The sequence below is a fragment of the Triturus cristatus genome, chromosome 5_1, assembly GCF_964204655.1.
Source record: "Triturus cristatus chromosome 5_1, aTriCri1.1, whole genome shotgun sequence".
Taxonomy (NCBI): domain Eukaryota; kingdom Metazoa; phylum Chordata; class Amphibia; order Caudata; family Salamandridae; genus Triturus; species Triturus cristatus.
The window spans coordinates 574,436,777-574,457,828 of NC_140587.1; the positions used below are offsets into that span (position 1 = coordinate 574,436,777).

The 21,052-nt window shown below is 42.4% G+C and overlaps 1 protein-coding gene across 2 annotated transcripts in view; it reads left to right on the forward strand.

The window, feature by feature from the left end:
* Positions 1-4,637: 4,637 nt before the first annotated feature.
* CPA6 (carboxypeptidase A6) overlaps positions 4,638-21,052 on the forward strand; it is a 906,257-nt gene continuing 889,842 nt past the window's right edge. Inside the window, exon 1 of one of the 2 annotated variants that reach the window (XM_085605490.1) lies at positions 4,638-4,851. In XM_085605490.1, coding sequence (XP_085461616.1) covers positions 4,733-4,851 — 119 coding nt within the window. In that variant the 5' untranslated portion in view covers positions 4,638-4,732. The remainder of the gene's footprint in view (positions 4,852-21,052) is intronic. The other variant, XM_085605492.1, reaches the window with a different exon arrangement.

Below are 21,052 nucleotides of genomic sequence, written 5' to 3' on the forward strand. Positions count from 1 at the left end.
TTCGACTGGGAACTAACATGATCCCGTTTAGAAAGGCCTTGAAGACTTGGCTGTTCACCAATTCTTAATCTAGCTCCACCTCGTCCCTTCTATCATAGCGCCAAGACGCCTCGGCATAAGTGCGCTTAATAAATAACTCAGTCAGTCAGTCAGTCGGTGAATCCTGCATTTTAAACTTTACTCTTGGGGCTTGTCTTTCATTGCAAGGACTGACCATCATCCACTAGTGAATTTGTTCACAAGTAAGGGTAGTGAAAAGGCCACTCCTGAAACTGGTAGACCGATTGAGGTAGTTAGGGAGTTCAATTTCCAAGGTGAGTATTTGGCTGGATCACAGAATTGTGCTGCTGACTATCTACCTCGGTTGACGATGCTAGACAAGAAGAAGAAACATACACCTGCCATACGGTGGATATGTGAGAGTGCCCTTGTAGAAGAATAGAGCAGAGGGAGGGAATGAAGTGTTAGTCAGGATTCATTAATATGTAGTTAGAGGCTGGCCACATTATTGTATTCTACCAAAGGAAGAGAGACGTTTTTAAACAGTAAGAGATTAACTGTGTGTGGGTAAAGGGATTTTGTATTGAAGAATGGGGTGGATAACACCCAAAGGTATGAGGGATTAGATTATATATTTTGCACACAAACATCATTTAGGAAAGAACAGAACTAATGCACATTTAATGGAGCAATATTGGTGGCCTAGAATGGACCACATGGTGGAAAGGTTGGGAAGAGACCTTAGGCAGTGTGCATGTTGTGACAATCATAAGACAGTGAGAAATGCTCAGTTGTCACCTATGAAAGTGCCAGAGTGATCCTGGAACAAACTGAATTTGGATTTAAATTGTGAATTTAGATATAGAGGGTCAACCTGTTGTATTCTTCTGAGAGGTTTATTATAATTTTGGTACAGTACACCTCTATATGGATTTTTGCAGACTGTGTGAGCACGGTGACCATTTATTCAATGAATTGAATTACGAAAGGATACATTTTCCAGAGAAGAGATTCTGAAGTTTGTCATCTAAGATGGTGGGAGGTACCTTGAGCTCATATAACAACTCTCAACCTTGTGACCGATGTGCTCTGTTTCCACTGTTGGAGGGTAGGTTATTTGGGACCAAGATGCTTACAGAGCGGCTGAAGAGTGGTATTAAGGATGGTTAAAAGATAAGCAAAAAGATGGAAAGAAAGATCCATGGCCAAAATCACTGATTGGAAGAAGACCAATTGTCTAAAGCTGAACACTTGTCAGAATAAGAGGGAGAAGGAGGTTCAGGCTAGGTTCGTCCTCCTATATCATTAAAGTATATGCGGTCGAGCCTGGCACTTACAGGTCACACTCACGGAGGGATGCCGAGAACAGGTCCTACAGGCCCCTCCACCCAGACAGACCATGGGGCATATTAGTGCTACCATATAAATACTACGTGTTCATCAATAACCGTATGTATATAACCAAGTGCGCTCAATAGGCGCACGTTATTAGACTAATTTTTCACCTTAATTTAGGTTTCTGCACGGAGTGATACACGTGGGGCTGGATCCCATGCTGTCCTGAAGAAGAGGTTAGGGGATACCTCGAAACATGTTGACAAAATAATAGGCAATATAACCACATAACAGTTATATTTTTCCTGTTGTTAACCCCTTTTTATCTTACCAGCTAGGAGTAGGAATAAATTGTTAACTCACTAGTTAGGTATTTTTAACTAACACAAACACCACTCCCCCAACACTGCACAACACATAGTTTCACACAAAAAAGTGCTCCTACATAAATCTCGCAAGTCGTAGCACGCCCCAAGCAGTAGATGCTTGGGATGGCCCCAATGATGAAGCATGTCACCTAGGGGCAACCCTGGGTGAGTGAGGGGACTCTAGAAAAGCATTTTTCTTTTCTAAATTGTTGAGGCTCACCAATTTGGTGAACCAACTGTCTGTTGACTTAGGCTAGTTTCTCATGATTCATTATCTATGGATCAATTGAGTGTACTTTAAAGCTGAACACTGACAAGACCGAAGTCGTGATCTATCAAAAGAGCTCCTCGCAGTGGTGCTCCATCATGCTAGTACTGACACTCAACCCCGACACTCACCCCGACAAGAACATTGGGATCATCATTGACTACAAACTTGACACGACCACCCAAGTCAATGCATCATGCTTTCATAACCTGAAAATACTACGGAAAATATTCAAATGGCTCCCAACCAACACCCAGGAAACCATCACCCAAGCCCTCAACACCAGTAAGCTAGACTATGGGTACACCATCTAAATCTCATCAAGAAACTTCTAACCAGGATGCTGCCATTCAGAACCTTGTGGCCAGACTCACTCTCAACCTCTCACGCCACACATACATCTCACCCCACAGCAAAGAGCTCAACGCCAGTAAGCTAGACTATAGGAACATCATCTAAACCACATCAAGAAAATTCTAACCAGAAGACTGCAGACCATCCAGAACCTGGTGGCCAGACTCACTCTAAACCTCTCACACCACACATAGATCTCACCCCACAGCAAAGAGCTCAGCGCCAGTAAGCTAGACTATAGGAACACCATCTAAACCGCATCAAGAAAATTCTAACCAGAAGACTGCAGACCATCCATAACCTGGTGGCCAGACTCACTCTAAACCTCTCACGGCACACATACATCTCACCCCACAGCAAAGAGCTCAACGCCATTAAGCTAGACTATAGGAACACCATCTAAACCACATCAAGAAAATTCTAACCAGAAGACTGCAGACCATCCAGAACCTGGTGGCCAGACTCACTCTAAACCTCTCACGCCACACATACATCTCACCCCACAGCAAGGAGCTCAACACCAGTAAGCTAGACTATAGGAACATCATCTAAACCGCATCAAGAAAATTCTAACCAGAAGACTGCAGACCATCCATAACCTGGTGGCCAGACTCACTCTAAACCTCTCACGGCACACATACATCTCACCCCACAGCAAAGAGCTCAACGCCAGTAGGCTAGGCTATAGGAACACCATCTAAACCGCATCAAGAAACTTCTAACCAGAAGACTGCAGACCATCCAGAACCTGGTGGCCAGACTCACTCTCAACCTCTCACGCCACACATACATCTCACCCCACAGCAAAGAGCTCAACGCCAGTAAGCTAGACTATATGAACACCATCTAAACCGCATCAAGAAACTTCTAACCAGAAGACTGCAGACCATCCAGAACCTGGTGGCCAGACTCACTCAGTAGCGGTCCGTGGAGGGAGTTCGGTGGGGCAGAGAGGCGGGGCGTGGGAGGGGCAGGGTGGGGAAATGTAAACACCGGAATATGGATGAACGGAGGGAAGTACACATTTAAATAAATAAAACGAATGTCGTTGCGCACGTTGCATCGCATTTAGCGATGCAACGCGCGCAAAGGAATTTGTTTTATTTATTTAAATGTGTACTTCCCTCCGTTCATCCAAATTCCGGTGTTTACATTTCCCCACCCTGCCCCTCCCACGCCCCGCCTCTCTGCCCCACCGAACTTCCTCCACGGACCGCTACTGGACTCACTCTCAACCTCTCATGCCACACATACATCTCACCCCACAGCAAAGAGCTACATTGTCTACCCATAAAAAAACAAGCACAATTCAAACTCCTCAGCCACCCTTTCAAAGCACTACTTAACTCCAGCCCAGCTTACCTTAACAGTCGCATCTGTTTTCACAAACCCTCGAGACACCTGCTCTCAGCAGGACTCCAACTTGAGCACATTCCATGCATTCAGAAAACCAGTGTTGGCAGCCGAGCCTTCTCCTACAGCATGAAACGACCTGCTGCTAAACATACGCGCTTCACTCACTTATAAATGTAGAGTAACACAAACAACAAAAAAGCACATATTGTAGATATTGGAAAGAACACAACTATTGGGAAATGAGTCAAGCCTTCCCTGATATTGTCAGGGCAAAGGGAAATCAATTCCCCAAAGAGAGCTCAAAATGTGTACCAAGAAAGGAAGATAAATCTAAAATCGGCACAGTTTTAATGAGAGAACCCGCCTAATGCTCATACCACTCTGGCTCTACAACTGCGCAGCATAGCCCTGCGGAGTTTAGCTTCTTAAACCAGCTGTGTCACTGGTTATTGATTAGGCCTGGACGTGGATTTTGCAAACTTTCGTGACATAGGGCAAGTATGAAAATCCGCATTTTAGTGATCGATGCCTTTGAGTGATTGGATCCACCAGAAAATGTCTTGTGTTTGATATTTGCTCCTTGAACCGAACTCCTTGCAGCATGTAGTGTGACTTTTGAACAAGGCAGGAAGCTGTCAGATGTGTAGTGATCGATCGGAGCTTTAATACAGGATGGGACTGAAATATAATTCAGCAAAAATGCGGAGCCATAACTTCTAGGGCAAACGAATAAAGCGTGCATTGAAATGAAATATTCTGTCACTATGAGTTTCGCAGACGAGGATCTGTTCACTCCGTGCTTCACCCGCGAGTGCAATTCGCGTCGTATCCGATGTCGCGCTGCTGTCCTTGTGCTTCTAAGAACAGTACCCGGAGTCTGTCCAGCAGGGGGAGCAGCAGAGGCAGTCTGGGAACTTCTATCACTGGCTGAAACACCGCGTGCCGCCTGTAAGCAATCTCCACACAAAACTTCACCTTGTGCGTGAAACTCTCCGTCGGCTCAGGCTCGCTGACAGAAGTTCACTCGTTGCTGTACCTGGGGGTTCACACTATGGGCATGATCAAGAACGTGCCCAGCGGGGCGGCACCGGCCCTTGCTCTGTGTGCTCTCATTGCATTAAACACCTGGCTGCCGGTGCACTCCTCGCACTACAACAACCGCTATGCCGGGTAAGTTACACGCTTCTAACCGCTTTCCGTGCCCACTGGTCTCCGTCAAGGTGCATGTCTGTGGCACTCCCTCTCTGGACTCGTTTATGGAATTTGCGTGTCTTGGCAGTTTGTTTTTTGTTTATTATCTATCTCTTTGCTCAACGAGCAGCTATTCACGTGTGGGGTTAAAACGTTTGCTCGCAGTGCAGCTGATTCTTGTTTATTATTTACTGTTGAATCTGTCATTAGTACAACATCTGTACTAGTGGTTTAAGTTTTTTTTAACGGTGGCGTTTCATTTTTTTACCAAATATATATCTTGTGAACATAAATTTGTGAATGAGTGTGCAGCGTGCAGTCCTCCTAAGCTCCAGTTTCAGAGAGTTTTTCGTACTAATCGGGTTTTACCGCATTTTAAAACAGCAGGATGGGGTATATCTTATGGTAATAGTATTGTACATTATGACAAAAACTGGTTTGCTGCCGCTCATTTCTAAACACATTAAATCAGCTGAAAGTTTCGCGTTAACCACGGTGATCTGGATACATTGGACTAAACACGGTGCCCCATTATAAAGAATGTGACGTAAGAGGCTTGCGTGTTCGTTTTATTTAGTTTGGCCGCTCTCAGGGGGCTCTCTGCAATGTCCTAGAAGAAGGAAGACGTACACCAATTTCCCCAAGTGTTGAATGGTTTTGTTATTCAACACCTATCACTACATCCCAGATACACTTAGGATTTTATTTCGCAATTTGCACGGACCGTAAAGCTGTTCGGAGACAGGTTATTGCTTTCACGCCACCGCATGAAATTGATACACAATGAGTGTTGACGCTTTAATCGTGTGGATGTGTGACCCTGGGATCCCCCAGGCCCCCACCCCCTTTGCTTTATTGTAGGGCAATTCGAGCAGGCCCGTGAAGTCCATTCAGCAGCGGCCGCTGCGCGCGGAGCCCGCCCTTTGAAGGCGCCTCACATCTGGCAGACCCCCTTTTCTGCTCGCACGTTGGAGGCAAGAGCCGGAACCGTGGCCTGGCAGGTGTAAACGAGCAGCCCGGAGCGGCGCCTTCATCCTGTCAGGCCGGGACGCTTCATTAACATAAAACGCTTGGCTTGGATGAGCAGCTTGAGAGCTCATGGGGGACGCGCTCAGCTGTACGCGTGGCCGGGCCGGTGTCTGCTGAGGGCTCATTGAATACCGCCCAGCGGTCCGCGTGGCCAGGCCGGTGTCTGCTGAGGGCTCATAGAAGACGTGCCTAGCGGTCCGCGTGGCCAGGCCGGTGTCTGCTGAGGGCTCATAGAAGACGCGCCTAGCCTTCCGCGTGGCCAGGCCGGTGTCTGCTGAGGGCTCATTGAATACCGCCCAGCGGTCCGCGTGGCCAGGCCGTGGTCTGCTGAGGGCTCATAGAAGACGCGCCTAGAGGTCCGCGTGGCGGGGCTACTGTCCACAAAACCGCATTCTGCTCATTCGCTTGCCCTGCACGCGTACGTTACAGGTTACCGCTGAAGAAAAGCTGGATTGCAGCAAATAAAATAACAAGGAAAGCGCCCATGAAGCTTTTCTCATTGCTTCCTCTCGCCTTGCATTCTAGAAGGACCCCGAGCCAAGTGGATGCATAAATCGCAAATGCTTAGCTCTGAAAATCTCTAAATTAGCGCGCGCGCTGCAGACAGTGCAACACAGCAGGAGACAGGGTGCATTGGTTTGCCTTTCGCTGTTTCTGCATTGTGCAATCTGCTGCCCAGAAAATAACCCGGAGAATGACCGGGTTAAATGTATTTGCTATAGACAGTGCAATGTCAGGGCCACTGGAATTATGCGGCAGGGGAGTGTGAAATTATGCGGCAGAGTAGACTACATTCTGCTGCAAGAAAAGGCAAATTATGCAGCGTAATACAGCACATTTTGATAGCATTAATCCATTATTTTATATTATTTCTACTTATGTTAACACTGTATGGGTAAAGGTTTTAGCTAATTGGTGCACGTTTAACACCCAAACATATCAATAAACAACAGAAAAATGACCAGTAAAATTTGCAAAGGGCTTCGCAGTGCGCAGTAACACATGTTGCTGCGTTTTTAGTAACTTTTGAACCAATCAAACTAGCTTTGTTGGAATCTGCAGTTTATGCCGCAGATAATGGATTATTTGGCTAATGCAGCAAATCCATAGGTATGCGGAAAACGTAGCAGCCACAGAATTGCATAATTCCTATGGCCCTGAATATAAGTGAAGCTCCACTCTGCAGCAGCGCATACATTCATGAAACAGCTCCTGATCTAGTACAGTTCAGGCCGCAGTGCTGTGTTAGCAATAGAGATGAGCAAACCAACAATTTAACCGGAAAACAAATTGTCTGGCTTGGCTGTAAGAACAGGTGCAGAGTCTTGAAAATATTTGGGATGCAACAAACATAATGCGAAATATGATAAAGTCTCTCTAAAATATATATTTTTTTATTTCTTTACATTTTAATACTTATTGTATTGACAGAGGAGGTTGAAAGAGAACTATTAAAATTGGTGCAAGATGACATTATTAAAAGAAGTAGAGCCTTAAGAATGGGTTTCACCTTTTTAGTTGCCAGACATAATAACAAAAAAGTTAAGCTATGTGTTGATCTTCAATATCTAAAAAATAATATCCTTGGGGATCAATTTCCATTGCCTAAAATATCAGAAATGCTGCTAACGTTTTTACTACAATTGCGTTATCTGCAGCCTATCATCAGATTGTACTAAAGGAAGAATGTAGGTCATGCACCACATTTCTAACACCAATGGGTTGTTATCGATTCAAAAGAATGCTGTTTGGGCTCGCGTCTGCTGCAGCAGTTTTTCATCGTATGATGCACCAATTATTTTCTAAAATCTCAAATGTTAAATGCTTTCAAGATGATATTCTAATGTTTGGTAAAAAAGAAAAGGAGCAAAACGATATTTTGGAGAGTGTGTTCGAAATTTTGAACGAGAAAGGGTTAACAGTTGAACATACTAAATGCAAAGTTGCAGTAGATTCTGACACCTATTTGGGACACGTGCTAAGTGAGAATGGAGTTCGACCCAAACCTGATTTAGTGGGAGCAATTCAATCAGCACCAGAACCAATGAGTAAGGATGACGTAAGATCATTCCTTGGACTCACAGAATTTTGGTCAAAATATGTGAACAACATTTCCACCAGAACTTTTAATATTCACCAGTTGCTTAATAACAAATGTCAATTTCTGTGGAATGATGATTGTCAAAGAGAATTTGTCCATGTGAAAACAGCCATTGCTGAGGCCACAGCTTTGTGCAGGTTCAATCCCAGCCTGAAGAGTGTGATTACTACTGAGGCAATTTGCAGGGGTACAGGCGCTGTATTGTAACAAGTAAAGCAGGAGGGTGGGGAAGCTGTGATTGCATATGCTTCGACAGCTCATACGCCATCAGAAATGAAATACTTTCTAATTGAGAGAGAGACTCTAACGTGCGTATTGGGACTTGAGCATTTTAGATCATTTGCTTGGGGTTAAGAATGTTTGTTATAAAGTGTCAATAAGCCTTTGGTCAGACTACTTACCACAGAAGGTATACTTAAAGCATCTTTGCACATAGCAAGAATGTCCATGAGATTGCAGATTACGTGGACAAAATAGTTTATGTGCCAGGAAAAGAAAAAGTGGCAGCAGATTTCTTATCTAGAATCCCTTTGCAAATTAACAAACATTTGAGTGTACAATGGGATGAGTGTACATTTGAGTGTAGCATGGGTACATGATCAGGGTATTCCGGCTATGGAGATGGACATTTGGGTGAAAGTGTATGGTGCAGATGTAGTACTGCAAAAAAGTCTTGATGTACATGGCTGATGGTTGGCCTACAAAAGGCACATTTAAATCGGAGATAAGAAGTTATTGGGAGGTTAGGAATTAACTGATTTCGGATGATGGTATAATATGGAGAGGGGATAAAGCTGTCCCTCCTGCTACTTTAAGAAAAAACATTCCTGTAGAGGGTCATGAGGGACACAGAGGTATTGTTAAAACCAAGCAAAGAGTTAAAGCAGGATTTTGGTGACCAGGTGTGGACATATTCATTGAAAGGATGGTTAGAAATTGTATTCGTTGCACTAACTCTGATAAGTTACTCAAAACCTTTAGGCCTAATATGTGTGACCCGTTTATACCTAAGGAACCATGGAGTACGGTAGCTGTGGACATTATGGGACCTATCGGAGAACAATCAAAGTATATTGTTGCTCCTATTGATGTTTTTTCAAGATGGCCAGAAGTGCAAGTACTAGAGAAAGTGGACACACAAACTGTTTTGTGCTTCCTTGATAAGGTGTTCACTCAAGAAGGTTTACCTGTCACCATTATAACCGATAATGGTGTACAATTTGTTTCCAATATAGCTAAAGATTATTTTAAGAGGGTGGGAGTTAAACATTGTACCACATCTCTTTATGGTGCTAGTGGTAATGTTATGATTGAAAGGTTTAACAAGGTACTCAAAGAGGCTATTCAGAAGGCAATGAGTGGTAAAAAAGATTGGGAACTACAAATATAATTGAGGGGCTGTCTTTCTAGGAGCTATTGTGATCCAGGGTCGTTGAAGAAGTCTACTTCTTGAATGGAGGATTTGGAGAAGATTAGAGAAACTCTTGAAGATACACATGCTAAATACAAGTTATGGTATGACAAACAGAAAGGATCATTAGTTGATGGACCCAGCATTAAAGCTGGTATATTAGTCAAAGTTAAAAAACCTTTGACAGTTAAAAATGGTTGGTTTACAGGTCCTTTTCAAGTGATTCTAGTTCCTAAGAATGCTGTGAGGTTAAGTGATGGAAAAGTATGGAACCTCAAAAGAATTTTCATTTTAAAGGGTGAGAACCACATATATAGGAAAGACAGTGATGATGGTGCAAGTTTGAATTTTGATGAAAAATTGTGGGAAGAAATGGAAATTCATGGGAGGAAAGAAAATAGTAGTACTCAAAAAAGAATTGATAGGGATGCTACTGTAGAAGGAGAATTACAGACTGATGATGATCAGTCTTTTAGAGTTGGAGGAAGAAGTGAACAGTCGCCCGTGGAGAGAAAAAGGGTGCTCAGGAATCCTGTGTGGATGGCTGATTATGTATGTGAGAGAGCTGATTGAATATGGCAATTGTTTTTCTTTAATTTGAACATGTACTATAATATAATCTCACGCTTTGGTTTATTGTATCTCATTTTTTTAGGTTCTTCATTTGAATTTTATGCAAGGATTATTGTTTCATTCTATTTCTTATTTTAATTTACTCTGCACTCCATATTTTTGTCTTTCTAATTGTAACAGAAGGGGATGTATTGTGTATAGCTTAACACCCTTAGCGCTGTCATTTCACGATCTACGGAATTGTTTTGTGATGGTTCCATGGAGCGTGGAAGACAGTTGCAGAGGACTCAGTTTCTCTATTCCTGTTTGGAGGATTACTTGACAGTAACATAGTACAGTGTTTTCAACACCTCCTCTCAGAGACATATCACAAGCACAGCTGCGTGCCACATCTGTTTTTTTGTGCATAGGGGCAGGGCAGCCGGCGCCCTCGGATTCACGCTGAACTCTCTGTGGGTGCATCCCGTTTTCCGCACCACTTTCATTCCACACCTCTAGTCATAACATGGTGGTCAAAACATGCACATCCCATTTATTTATGGCATTTGACTCTGCCACCTGTACCGCGATCCTTTTCACGTTTTTGCTCCTGTTCCCAAACTTTTAAGACTAAGCATGTTATTACAGGAAAGCTCATTTGAGGATGACTAGAGCCGTCAACAATTTTAATAAATTAATGTTTAAATCTACTAAGTGTTCTTTCCTGCTTGCAAAGTGGAATTCTCTGTCAATTCAAATGCAATACTGTAAATACAGATGAATACGTTCCCTAATGCATAGTTCTTACTTAAATATGTATTTTCCTTACTTAACATACCACCAACGTACTCTGGCGGAGTGCTATGGCTAATGTCAACATATTGTGATAGGATGTTACCATTGTAGAGTGCCGCTTTCAGTGTCTTTCTTTCGGACCACGAAACTAAGAGAAACTTTGTAACTTTAAACACCTTCTCAATTGCCGAGCAAAGTTAGAAGTAGATTGAAATTTGTTGTGTAGTTGAGAATGTGCATTCACTGCCATTTTGTGTGCAAGAATACGCATTCATTGTCTGCAGCACGTTGGGATAGTGATGAACACTCTTTGTTTCTTGAATCTGTACATTGGTTTTGTTGCGGGAACTCTGTCAGTGACAAGCACACTTCCGGCACCTCATTTTGTTGTTCTGCTTTATTTTCCTCAGTGATACGCGCCCTTTTAGCCCAGCGTACACTTCTTTTCTACAGTGATAAGCACACTTGAAAACCATCCGGGTGTATAATAGTTCATATATGATACATACACCTTTATTAAAGAGACTAAGAATGTGCACATCGTATGGCAAGGTCAGTGATGCGCACACTGTTTACTGAGAAGTACAACTTTTTGGACAACCTAGCATAAATATTTGGTGATATTAAGCTTATGTTTAGGCAAACATAGTGGGTTTTTAGTGTTACATTTCAATTCATATTGTGTTTGCGTCATCATTTATTGTGTGTCATGGCCAATGCACAGATGTTCAATCATCCTTCTATATTTTTGCAGGTCTCTGGTAAACCTGCATCAATTTGGAAACAATTGTTTAAAACTTTTGAGAACTATCTAGTTGCTATGGATGGCATTTTCAGCAGAAATGAAACTGGTGTTGTTATTTAGTTTCTTGTGAAATGCTGCAATTGAAATTTTGAAAACTTGCAACCAATTCCCATGCCGTAAGGTGAGAATGTTCCATGGGATGTGTTCAAGGAGGCAGTTTCAAGGCTTCAAAAACTGTTTATAGAAGAACCAAATGTGATAATTGAACATTGTAGTTTCTTTAAGAGAAAGTAGTTTGGGAAAGTGTCTGTGGTGGAGTACAGTGCCTCTTTAAGGGTGCTAGCTGCAAATTGTGAGTTTGGGCAGAATGTTGACACATATATAAGTGACCAATCTGTGTTTAATCGTGAATCCATGTACATTCAAGAAAGGCTATTAGCTTGCCCTAAACCCAAACTTTGTGAGATACTGGATATTGCCAGGAGCATAGAGAAGTCTATCTTGCCATCAAAACATTAATAGTTCAGGAGGTTAAATCCAGTTTACCTGTATGTGCTGTTTAAATGAAGAGGAAAACTATTAAAACGAATGGGAACAAACTAAATCTCAGCTGCTTCAAATATGTTTCTAAATCACATCTCAGTAATAATCCAGGGTGCCCTGCAATTAAAAGGAAGTGTAATAAATGCAACACATTTGAAATCAAATAGTGAAGTAAGTGTCAACACAGTGTATGATGTTAGTGACACATTGGAAAATGTGGTTCTCACATTATATGATAATAACACTGATTGTAACATTAATGCTATAAATTCTGAGTTTAAAGCCCTACTGGGGGTGATACATGTTGGTAATGTTGCAATAGACATAATGGATGATTCTCGTTCCCCGTTCATTACTATTCTTTCAGAGGTTAGTTTCAGAGACAAGTGGAAACATGTATGTTTGAAAAAGGCAGATATAAACCCTAAAGCATTTGGCAATTTTGATATTGAGAGTTAAGGTATATTGAGGACATGTTGCAGTTTCATGGACCAGTCATATATACCAAAATATTTGTTGCTAATAATGGAAAGGATATTGTTGAATGGTATGATCTGTGCAAACTTACTGTGATGCTTTGTTCAGGAACTGATTGACTGATTGTGTTGAGAGATGTGGCATTGAATCATGTGGAGATTCAGCAAACTAATGTTGAGAGGGTGATTGCGAAGTATGGTGCTGTATTTAGCCATAGTGCAGCCCTGAAAGGCACCTTGTATCGCTACCCTACACTAAAGTGAAAGTGAAAGGGCAGTAATATCTCGGATCAAGCCTTTTGTGATACTTCGGTTTCCACCTTTTGCAGTAAGGTTCGCAACATCTACGACACATTTATGCTGAATCCTATCCAGGGGGGCAAGTAGTCTTGATCTCCCTGTGCTGAAGCACTCCAGCAGCCAGGATTCTGTGCTTCTCTCTGAGTTCCCACCAATAACAAACAAGCCAGTGGTCAAACTTATTTCTGCTGCTAAATCTGGCTCACCATTGGACCCGTGCACCCCCAAGATCGTAATCTCTGCAATCTAACCGATAGCCTGCCATCTCACAGAGCTATTCAATCTTGTTCTCCAATCTGATAATTTCCCCAAATTGTGGAAAAAGACCTCCATTTTACCTCTATTGAAATAAACCAATCTGGATAAAGCAGTCCCAGGCAACTATTGCCCGATAGCTCACCTCCCACTGCCAGCAAAAGCTCTTGAAAAATATATGAATCAAGAACTCACGCGTACATCAATAATAACGACATTCTGGATCCATCCCAATATGGTTTTCGAGGTGGTCATAGCACGGAGCTTGCATTGATAACGGCTGCTGAAGAAATTAGGTGCTCAGTAGATAAGGGAGGCATAACTGCACTGATCCTTTGGGATCTGTCGGCAGCGTTCGACACGGGGGGCCATGGCCTCCTACTACGTCGCCTCCAAGAAATAGGCATTGCCGGCACCGCCCTATGATTGTTTAACTCTTTCCTTTCTAACTGGGACAAATTTGTGGAGATGGATGGCTTGAGCTCTCAGAGTTTTAATCTTCCATGTGGGGTCCCACAGGGCTCATCCCGTGGCCCGACTCTTTTGAATCTGTATGTGGTTTCCCTACCTAGGCTCATCAAATCCTTTGGATTTGCCATGGTGTCATACGCCGATGATACCCAGATTATAGTATCCATCTCAGAGGACTCCCGCAACACTATTCACAACTTTCATGCCTGTATGGGACAGTTGAGTAAATGGATGTCTGAGAACTGTCTTAACGGAGGTTCTCCTTTTTGGGAGAGATGTCTCCCACTGGTCCCCAGAGTGGTGGCCTATCAGACTGGGCCCTCTCCCCATTCCAATACCCAAGGCAAGGAATATGGGAGTCATCTTTGACACCACTCTCTCATTCTCCCATCATGTGAATGCAATCACATCAGCTATCTGGTACACCTTAAAGAGTCTGAGGAAAATCTTCTTCTTTATACCACCTGACCTACAGAAAACAGTGGTCTCGGCATTAGTTCTGTCAAGGCTGGACTACTGCAACGGCTTTCTGATTGGAATTAATAAAGCACCCCTCGTCAAAATGCAAGTTTTGCAAAATTCAGCCGCCCACCTGCTATTTAAACTACCAAAATATGCTTCTGCAAAGGCGGCCCTGAATTCTTTTCACTGGCTCCCAATGGAAAAGAGGATCAAGTTCAAGGCTCTCTGCATCGCCTTTAGGGTGCGGCACAACCAGGGCCCTGCATATCTGATTGACCACTTTCGTTGGTATACTCCTCCCAGAATGCTGTGGTCCTCTTCCCATTGGCTGGTGGAAGTTTCCAGGGCACGTCTTTCCAACTGGGGTGGCAAAAGCTTCCTATACATTACCACCAGATTGTGAAATCAATTGCCACTCTCACTGAAAAATTCACCAGACCTGACATCCTTCAGGAATGGTCTGAAGACCTGGCTTTTTAAGGCCTAGTAATAAGCAGCGACTAGTTTTCTTCTTTTTTCTATTTTCTTCTCCCCCCCCTTTTTCAGTCTTGGTTCCCCATGGCAGGCAGGAGGTTGGTTTTCAGGGCCTAGATGCCTCTGGGTATTAGTTGCGCTATATAAATATATAAATAAATAAATAAATACCCTACACTAAAGTGAAAGGGCAGGAACGCCACAGAAATGCCAAATAAATCTTGGACTCCACAGCACCCCTCCAAGAAAAAAATGTGTCCTCCAAAATTTCCAAACCTTGGTTCATTGACTCCCTGCACTCGGAGCAATGCAAGCTAAGAGCTGCTGAACGATTATGGAAATCTGCACCCTCCGACGTTCACCTTAGCACCTTAGAACGTTAAGGAACTCATACAACAGGAAGATTCTAAAGGCCAAGGCAGACTTTTTCAGAACCCAGCTGAACCAAGCAATCAACCGTCCAAAAAAACTCTTTAAAACCTCAAGCAACAAGCTCGCAACACGGCGAATTCCACATATCTAAACGACCTGGATACACCTTCCTGCGATGAGCTTGCCGACTTCTTCAGTGAAAAGATAAAGATCATTGAGCTCGACATCCAATCTAAGAAGACCCTCCCACAATTGGTGACCACTGATGATAACGGATATTCACTACTCAAGGTCCTTTTCAGCCCTCCAGGGGAAGTCACAAAAAACAATGCCTCCTGGAACACCTTTGTGCCAATCTCTGAACAAAATATCTATAACAGTCTTCTAGCAATCAGTCCCTCCAATCACTTCTCTAACCCCCTTCCTCTGGCCCTATTCTAAATGATAAAAACATCCAGCCTACCATTATGGGCAAAAATTGTAAATGCCTCTCTGAGACAAGGCTCCATACCTGACTGTCTTAAAATAGGGCAGGTTACATACCATCAGAACTCAACAACTACCGCCCCATATCCAACATCCCCACTTTGGCAAAACTGCTGGAGAAATGTGTACAAATACAATTATGCAATCATATTGAGAATTACAACCTCTTAGACAATCACCAATCTGGTTTCCGCCAAGGGCACAGCACAGAATCTGCACTCACCCACATATTGGATGACATACTAAAAATGTTTGACCTCAACAAATCGTGCCTAATGATACTGCCTGACTTATCCTCCGCCTTCGACACGGTTAAACATGACAACCTACTGTCCCTATTGAAGGGAAGGATGGGCCTCTCGGGGCCAGTGTTATATTGGTTCTCCTCCTTCCTTAATAACAGAACACAAAGAATCAAGATGAAGAATTCTCTCTCTCTCAGCCATTTGTGGTCAACATAGGCGTTCCCCAAGGCTCAGCCCTATCACCTATTCTTTTCAACCTACTAATGGAACCCTTAGCGAATGCATTGAAATCCCCGAATATCCTATATCACCTGTATGTGGACGACACACAGCTGTGTTTGAAAATCTCCACTCCAGAAGACATCATCTCCCTCAACGCTATTCTACAACACGCAAAGTTGGCTCACGAACAACCACCTCATGCTTATCACAAAAAAAAACTGAATTCATTCTCATCTCCCCACTCAATCACACACCAAAGATAGAGCAGTGGTTGAAACACCTGACCTCCATTGACTGTTCTCCCCTCATCATTGACTCTGCGAAATCCCTGGGAGTCACCATAGACAAACACCTGAATATGCAGTCGCACATCACTAATGCCACCAAGGGAGCCAATCACCAGATGAGACTACTAAGGAAACTTAAACTCTTCCTCCCTCAGACCGACCTAAAAATGGCAGTGCAAGCCTTAGTGCTACCAAGATCAGACTATGGAAGCACCACTCTTTGCGGTCTCCCCAAATACAAGCTGGCTCCTCCGAGGGCATCCCTTAATGCTGCAGCCACATTTCTCCGACCCTGAAAGCGCTGAACTGGCTGCCCTATGAGGCTAGAATACAACTAAAGGTTGCCTGCATGACCCATAAAGCACTACATAACAATACACCCAGTTACCCAGCTCTAAAACTAGAACGATCCGGAGGATGCAGACAACTGCGAAGCGCGAGTTCTTTACTTCTGAAACCACAATCCTTTCATAAAAAGAGAACTGGCTGCAGGGCCTTTTCCGGGATCGCTCCAAAGATGTGGAACTCCTTACCTCTAGGGGTACGGGAAAGCTCTTCCTTTACCACCTTCAAAAAAGAGGTAAAAATACTCCTAATGAACAAATTCACGTCCTAAGTCTTGACTCTATGCTGACATCGAGTCACAGATATGATCCTCATATCACTTCCTAACTCTTGTGGATTGAAAGAGAACATTATATGTTTGTTTATTTCCTCAATACTGACCTAAAGCTCAATAACTGCATATAATATAATGATCTGTCGCCCTCTAGGATCTTTATATTTTGTCTACTGGGCACCTATGTTATCTTATACTATTTACCTCTTTTGTAAGTAATGATGAATAACAAATGCGTGCATACTACCTCATTTCGTATGTCTTTATAACTATATACTGTAAAGTGCTCTGATACCCTCGTGGGTCACGTTCGCGCTATATAAAACCTTATAAATAAATAAATAAAACGCACTGTATTTAAGCAATATTGTGCAATCCTGTCCTTTCTGCCAGCGATGGTGCCGTTTTGGTAGTTTAGCGCCACCATAGATCCCTTGCACCATGATGCAAGGGTGTCTCTATTTCAGGCAGGATTGCTTTTGTGCAGGAAGGAGCACCTTCCTGCACAAAAATAATCCAAAGAGGCATTTTCCTCTTTCTATCTGTGCTGCAGAATGTAGCACACATGGAAAGAAGAAAAAACAACATATTTCTCCTCGTTACGCCTCATCTCGTTAGGTGTACAGACTTGGCACTTCCCCATGTTTAAACCAATTTGTAAATCTGGGGCAGTGTCACATTCCATGGATGCTGCGAGTGAAAATCAACCACAACACCCATGGAACGCCTCTTGGCCGCAGAGTAAGGCAACGTAGTGATTTGCGCTACGTCGCCTTACTTATGATTTATAAGCCACTCAAAAGTCACACAAGGTGGCTTTACATGGCTTCATAAATTTTTATGAGAGCCTTTTGTCATGCATGTACCACTTTACATGATGCTAAAGTGACGCAGAGCTCTCATAAATAGGCCCTGATTGTGAGAATGGTATTTTCTTAAGACACAATTTGTTTGTACCACCGTTGGGTCTTAGACTCAAACTGATTGATCGGATTTATTAAGGGCACCCTGGTATGTCTAGCACTAATAAATTGCTCAAACAACATGATTGGTGGCCCAGTATGGATGGGGCTGTTGAGGGTGTCTTGTCTGTGAATTCAGATAAACATTGGAAAGTTTCTTGTGAACCATCGAATTCCCTAGAAGTACCACATAAACCTTGGGATAACATTTCTATAGATTTTTCTGATCCATATAGTGTATTGGGACAGAACAAAAGGTTTCTGATTGTGCTTATTGACAATTTTTCCAAATGGATCTGTCACACTTTTGAGAGTAATTCCACAACAGATGAGGTCATTCAATTTTGCGATAAAACTTTTCAGATTGAGGGATTTCCTAAAATATTGATGTTTGACATTATGGTGCAATTTGTCTCATCCAAAATATTGTATTTGCTTGAAAAGTGTGGTATCAAAGCTGAAAGGGGGTATTATATTGTCCTAGTGCCAATGGGCATGTTAAGAGGGCTAACAGGCTGATTAAAATAATCTGAGTGCAAAACTGTTTAGGTGTAAAGAATATCATGATAGAATTCATTGGATTAAGACTAAAATTATTAAAAAAGGAGATTAGGTGCATATTTCAAACCGAATATTGATCTCAAGGGTGTATCGATGTTTATAACACCTGTTCAAGTAGATAAAGTGTCAGGAAGTGCAGTGTTACTACACAAAAAAGGATGGTGGAATAAGAGCTCTATTGTGGTTCTTAAACCAGATCAGTAAAAGTTGTTAAAAGATAAAAATGTTGAAGGGTTTCATTTGAGTGATGTGTCTATGCCAAAATGTCCTGGTGATGGTATGATTAGTTCTTATTTATCAGGGAATTTGGCTAGTGGCGGTATTACACTTCAGTCACCGGTGCTTGAGGAGACTTCTTTAGTTTAATCACAAGGTACAGATTTGACACATACAGGAAGAGGTTTTCACAGAAGTTCCAAGTGGAAGTGTGCATGAGGAAATGTCTTTGGCAAAGTCACAATGTACATGTTTGACAATGATGCAGGAAGCTGTTTCCACAGATGTTCCTTGTAAAAAGGATGATGCTTCTACAAATGTTCCTGTTTCCACAGATGATGCTTGTAAGACCCTGGTACTAGGCCAGTCATAAAGAGATAGCAAATTACCTCAGAAATTGAAGTATTACGCGTTGAAATGCATAGTGACTGGTGATTTGGTTTAGAGTTTATTTCATAGCATTGTTTTGGTGAAATGGAAGGCAGGGGATATGTTGTGTTACCAAGTAGAGTTGTATTCATGTATGTTATTTGTCCATTACTTCTTCATGCCATTCTTTCATGTTGTAATAGGGAATGTGGAATGTAGTTTATAGATAACAGAGCTGAGGTGGTAACAGGAGCATGTGCTGAGTCGCTCTTGATCAGTGGGCCTTGTATGACACTTGGAATAATTATTAAATACCAAGTGAGCCTCGTTTCGTGCCATTTGATTATTCTACACAAATGGCAGTTTTTAGATAAATGTTATGGTCCTCCCTTTGATGTATTTTAAGAGTTGGGATTGTGTGGAATAACTTTGACGGCATGACAAGGTCACCTATAAAATGAAGTAAAGGAGAGAACTAAATTGCGGACCTACTCCTAGCCTTCAGCAGGTTCTATCGTTTGCTGCCTGGGGTAGGCATGCCCTATACAAAATACTAACATACAAAAGACACAGGGGTACCAACTCCGGGGCACTGCCCATGGAGAATGAACTCTGGGGCACGGACAATGGCTCACCTCACCCCAAGGTATGACACCCTTGTTGATCAGAGAACTCGCAAATTTCAGTGTGTGTGTTTTGAAAGTAATACCTATTATTAACATAAATCAGACACACCCTGGCCTGCAAGACAATTGGTGGCCTTGACATGCTAGATAACATGTCAATAAACCCTTCCTTAAAATTCCTAGCACATACCCAAAACATGTGTAACATAAGGAGGGGCTTGCCTGGTATCCTGTTAATATGAAAAGCCAAAGCATTAAGGACTTGATTTAGAGTTTGGTGAATGAGTTACTCTGTCACAAACGAGACAGCAATCCCGTCCGCCATATTACAAGTTCATTATATCCAATGGCATTTGTACTACCGCGGATGGGCTATCCATCGTGTTTGTAACGGTGTAACCCGTCCGACAACTCTAAATCGGGCCCCAACTCTAGAATTTACATAACGAGACTAAGGTCTGCTGCACACTCTGTCAGGAAGATCTGCAGTGTGCGCTACCTGATTCAAAGACCTGAAACAAGGAGTCCAGATCTCCAGATCATAGTTCAACAATTGATCTTGAGCCTGTGGGTCTTGGAAGGGTTATGTGTACATGTGCCCCCGAGTGGTGTGTACCTGATACCAGTATCAATTTTGTCCCTCATCCTGAATGCTGTGCAAAATTGGAAATCTGGCACAATTTCAAACAGCGTTTGAACCCAATTTCCAACTTTTAATGAATGGGTAATTTCCTTCTCTACTGAGGTAGTATCCTAAAGAAATTGTAGGCAATGCCTGATGAAATTTGCGCAGGCAAAAAATGCACAATTTCCAGTTTTTCGGTTCAAAAGAGTACATGTTTGATATTGCTATTTTATCCCTCATTCCGACCTATCAAAAACAGAATGGGGAGCTAACATCTACTAAGGGAAAACATAACCTGCAATGTCAGTATTTCCCTGTACTGTTTTACCACACCCAAGTCTTGTAGTCCTCAAAATCAGGGTGTTACTCTTTTCTTCATCATTGCTTCACCAAAAGAGAAGCAAAATGGCCAATTCTTTTGCTACAATAAAGTTCAAAAGTGAGTTTATTAATGAAATTTGAGAGAAACATACATAAAATATTCATACAAATTTAATCATATGCGTTACGTTGAGATGTAGAGAACAGAATAGTTAGGTGCAAACATTACATTAACATGGCATGAAGGAGGATATAATAGAAAACAAATGAAGACTAAATTGGTGCATATCACAAGGTAAAACATGTCATACAGAAAATGTATTAATGATAGTAACATAAACAGATTGCTATATAACCAATGTGTGGAAAGTCAGGGCAGCTGAGAAACTTCTTGTTGTATAGGGGCTAGGGAAAAGGATCTTCTGGCGCGGGTATCTATAAACGATGTGACCATTAGCCATAGATGTAAACGGTTCGAAGCCATATGGATAGGGTGTACAAAGGCTGTGTCCAGTCTGTGGTTATAACAAGTTGCATACCACCAAGCTTGATAAGATAATTTGGTGAAGTCCTTCCAGTTTTTCATAATTTGCTGGAAGGCATCTGTCAACAAAAGGTCTATGAACTATGTATTAGAATTACAATCATCCCAAGC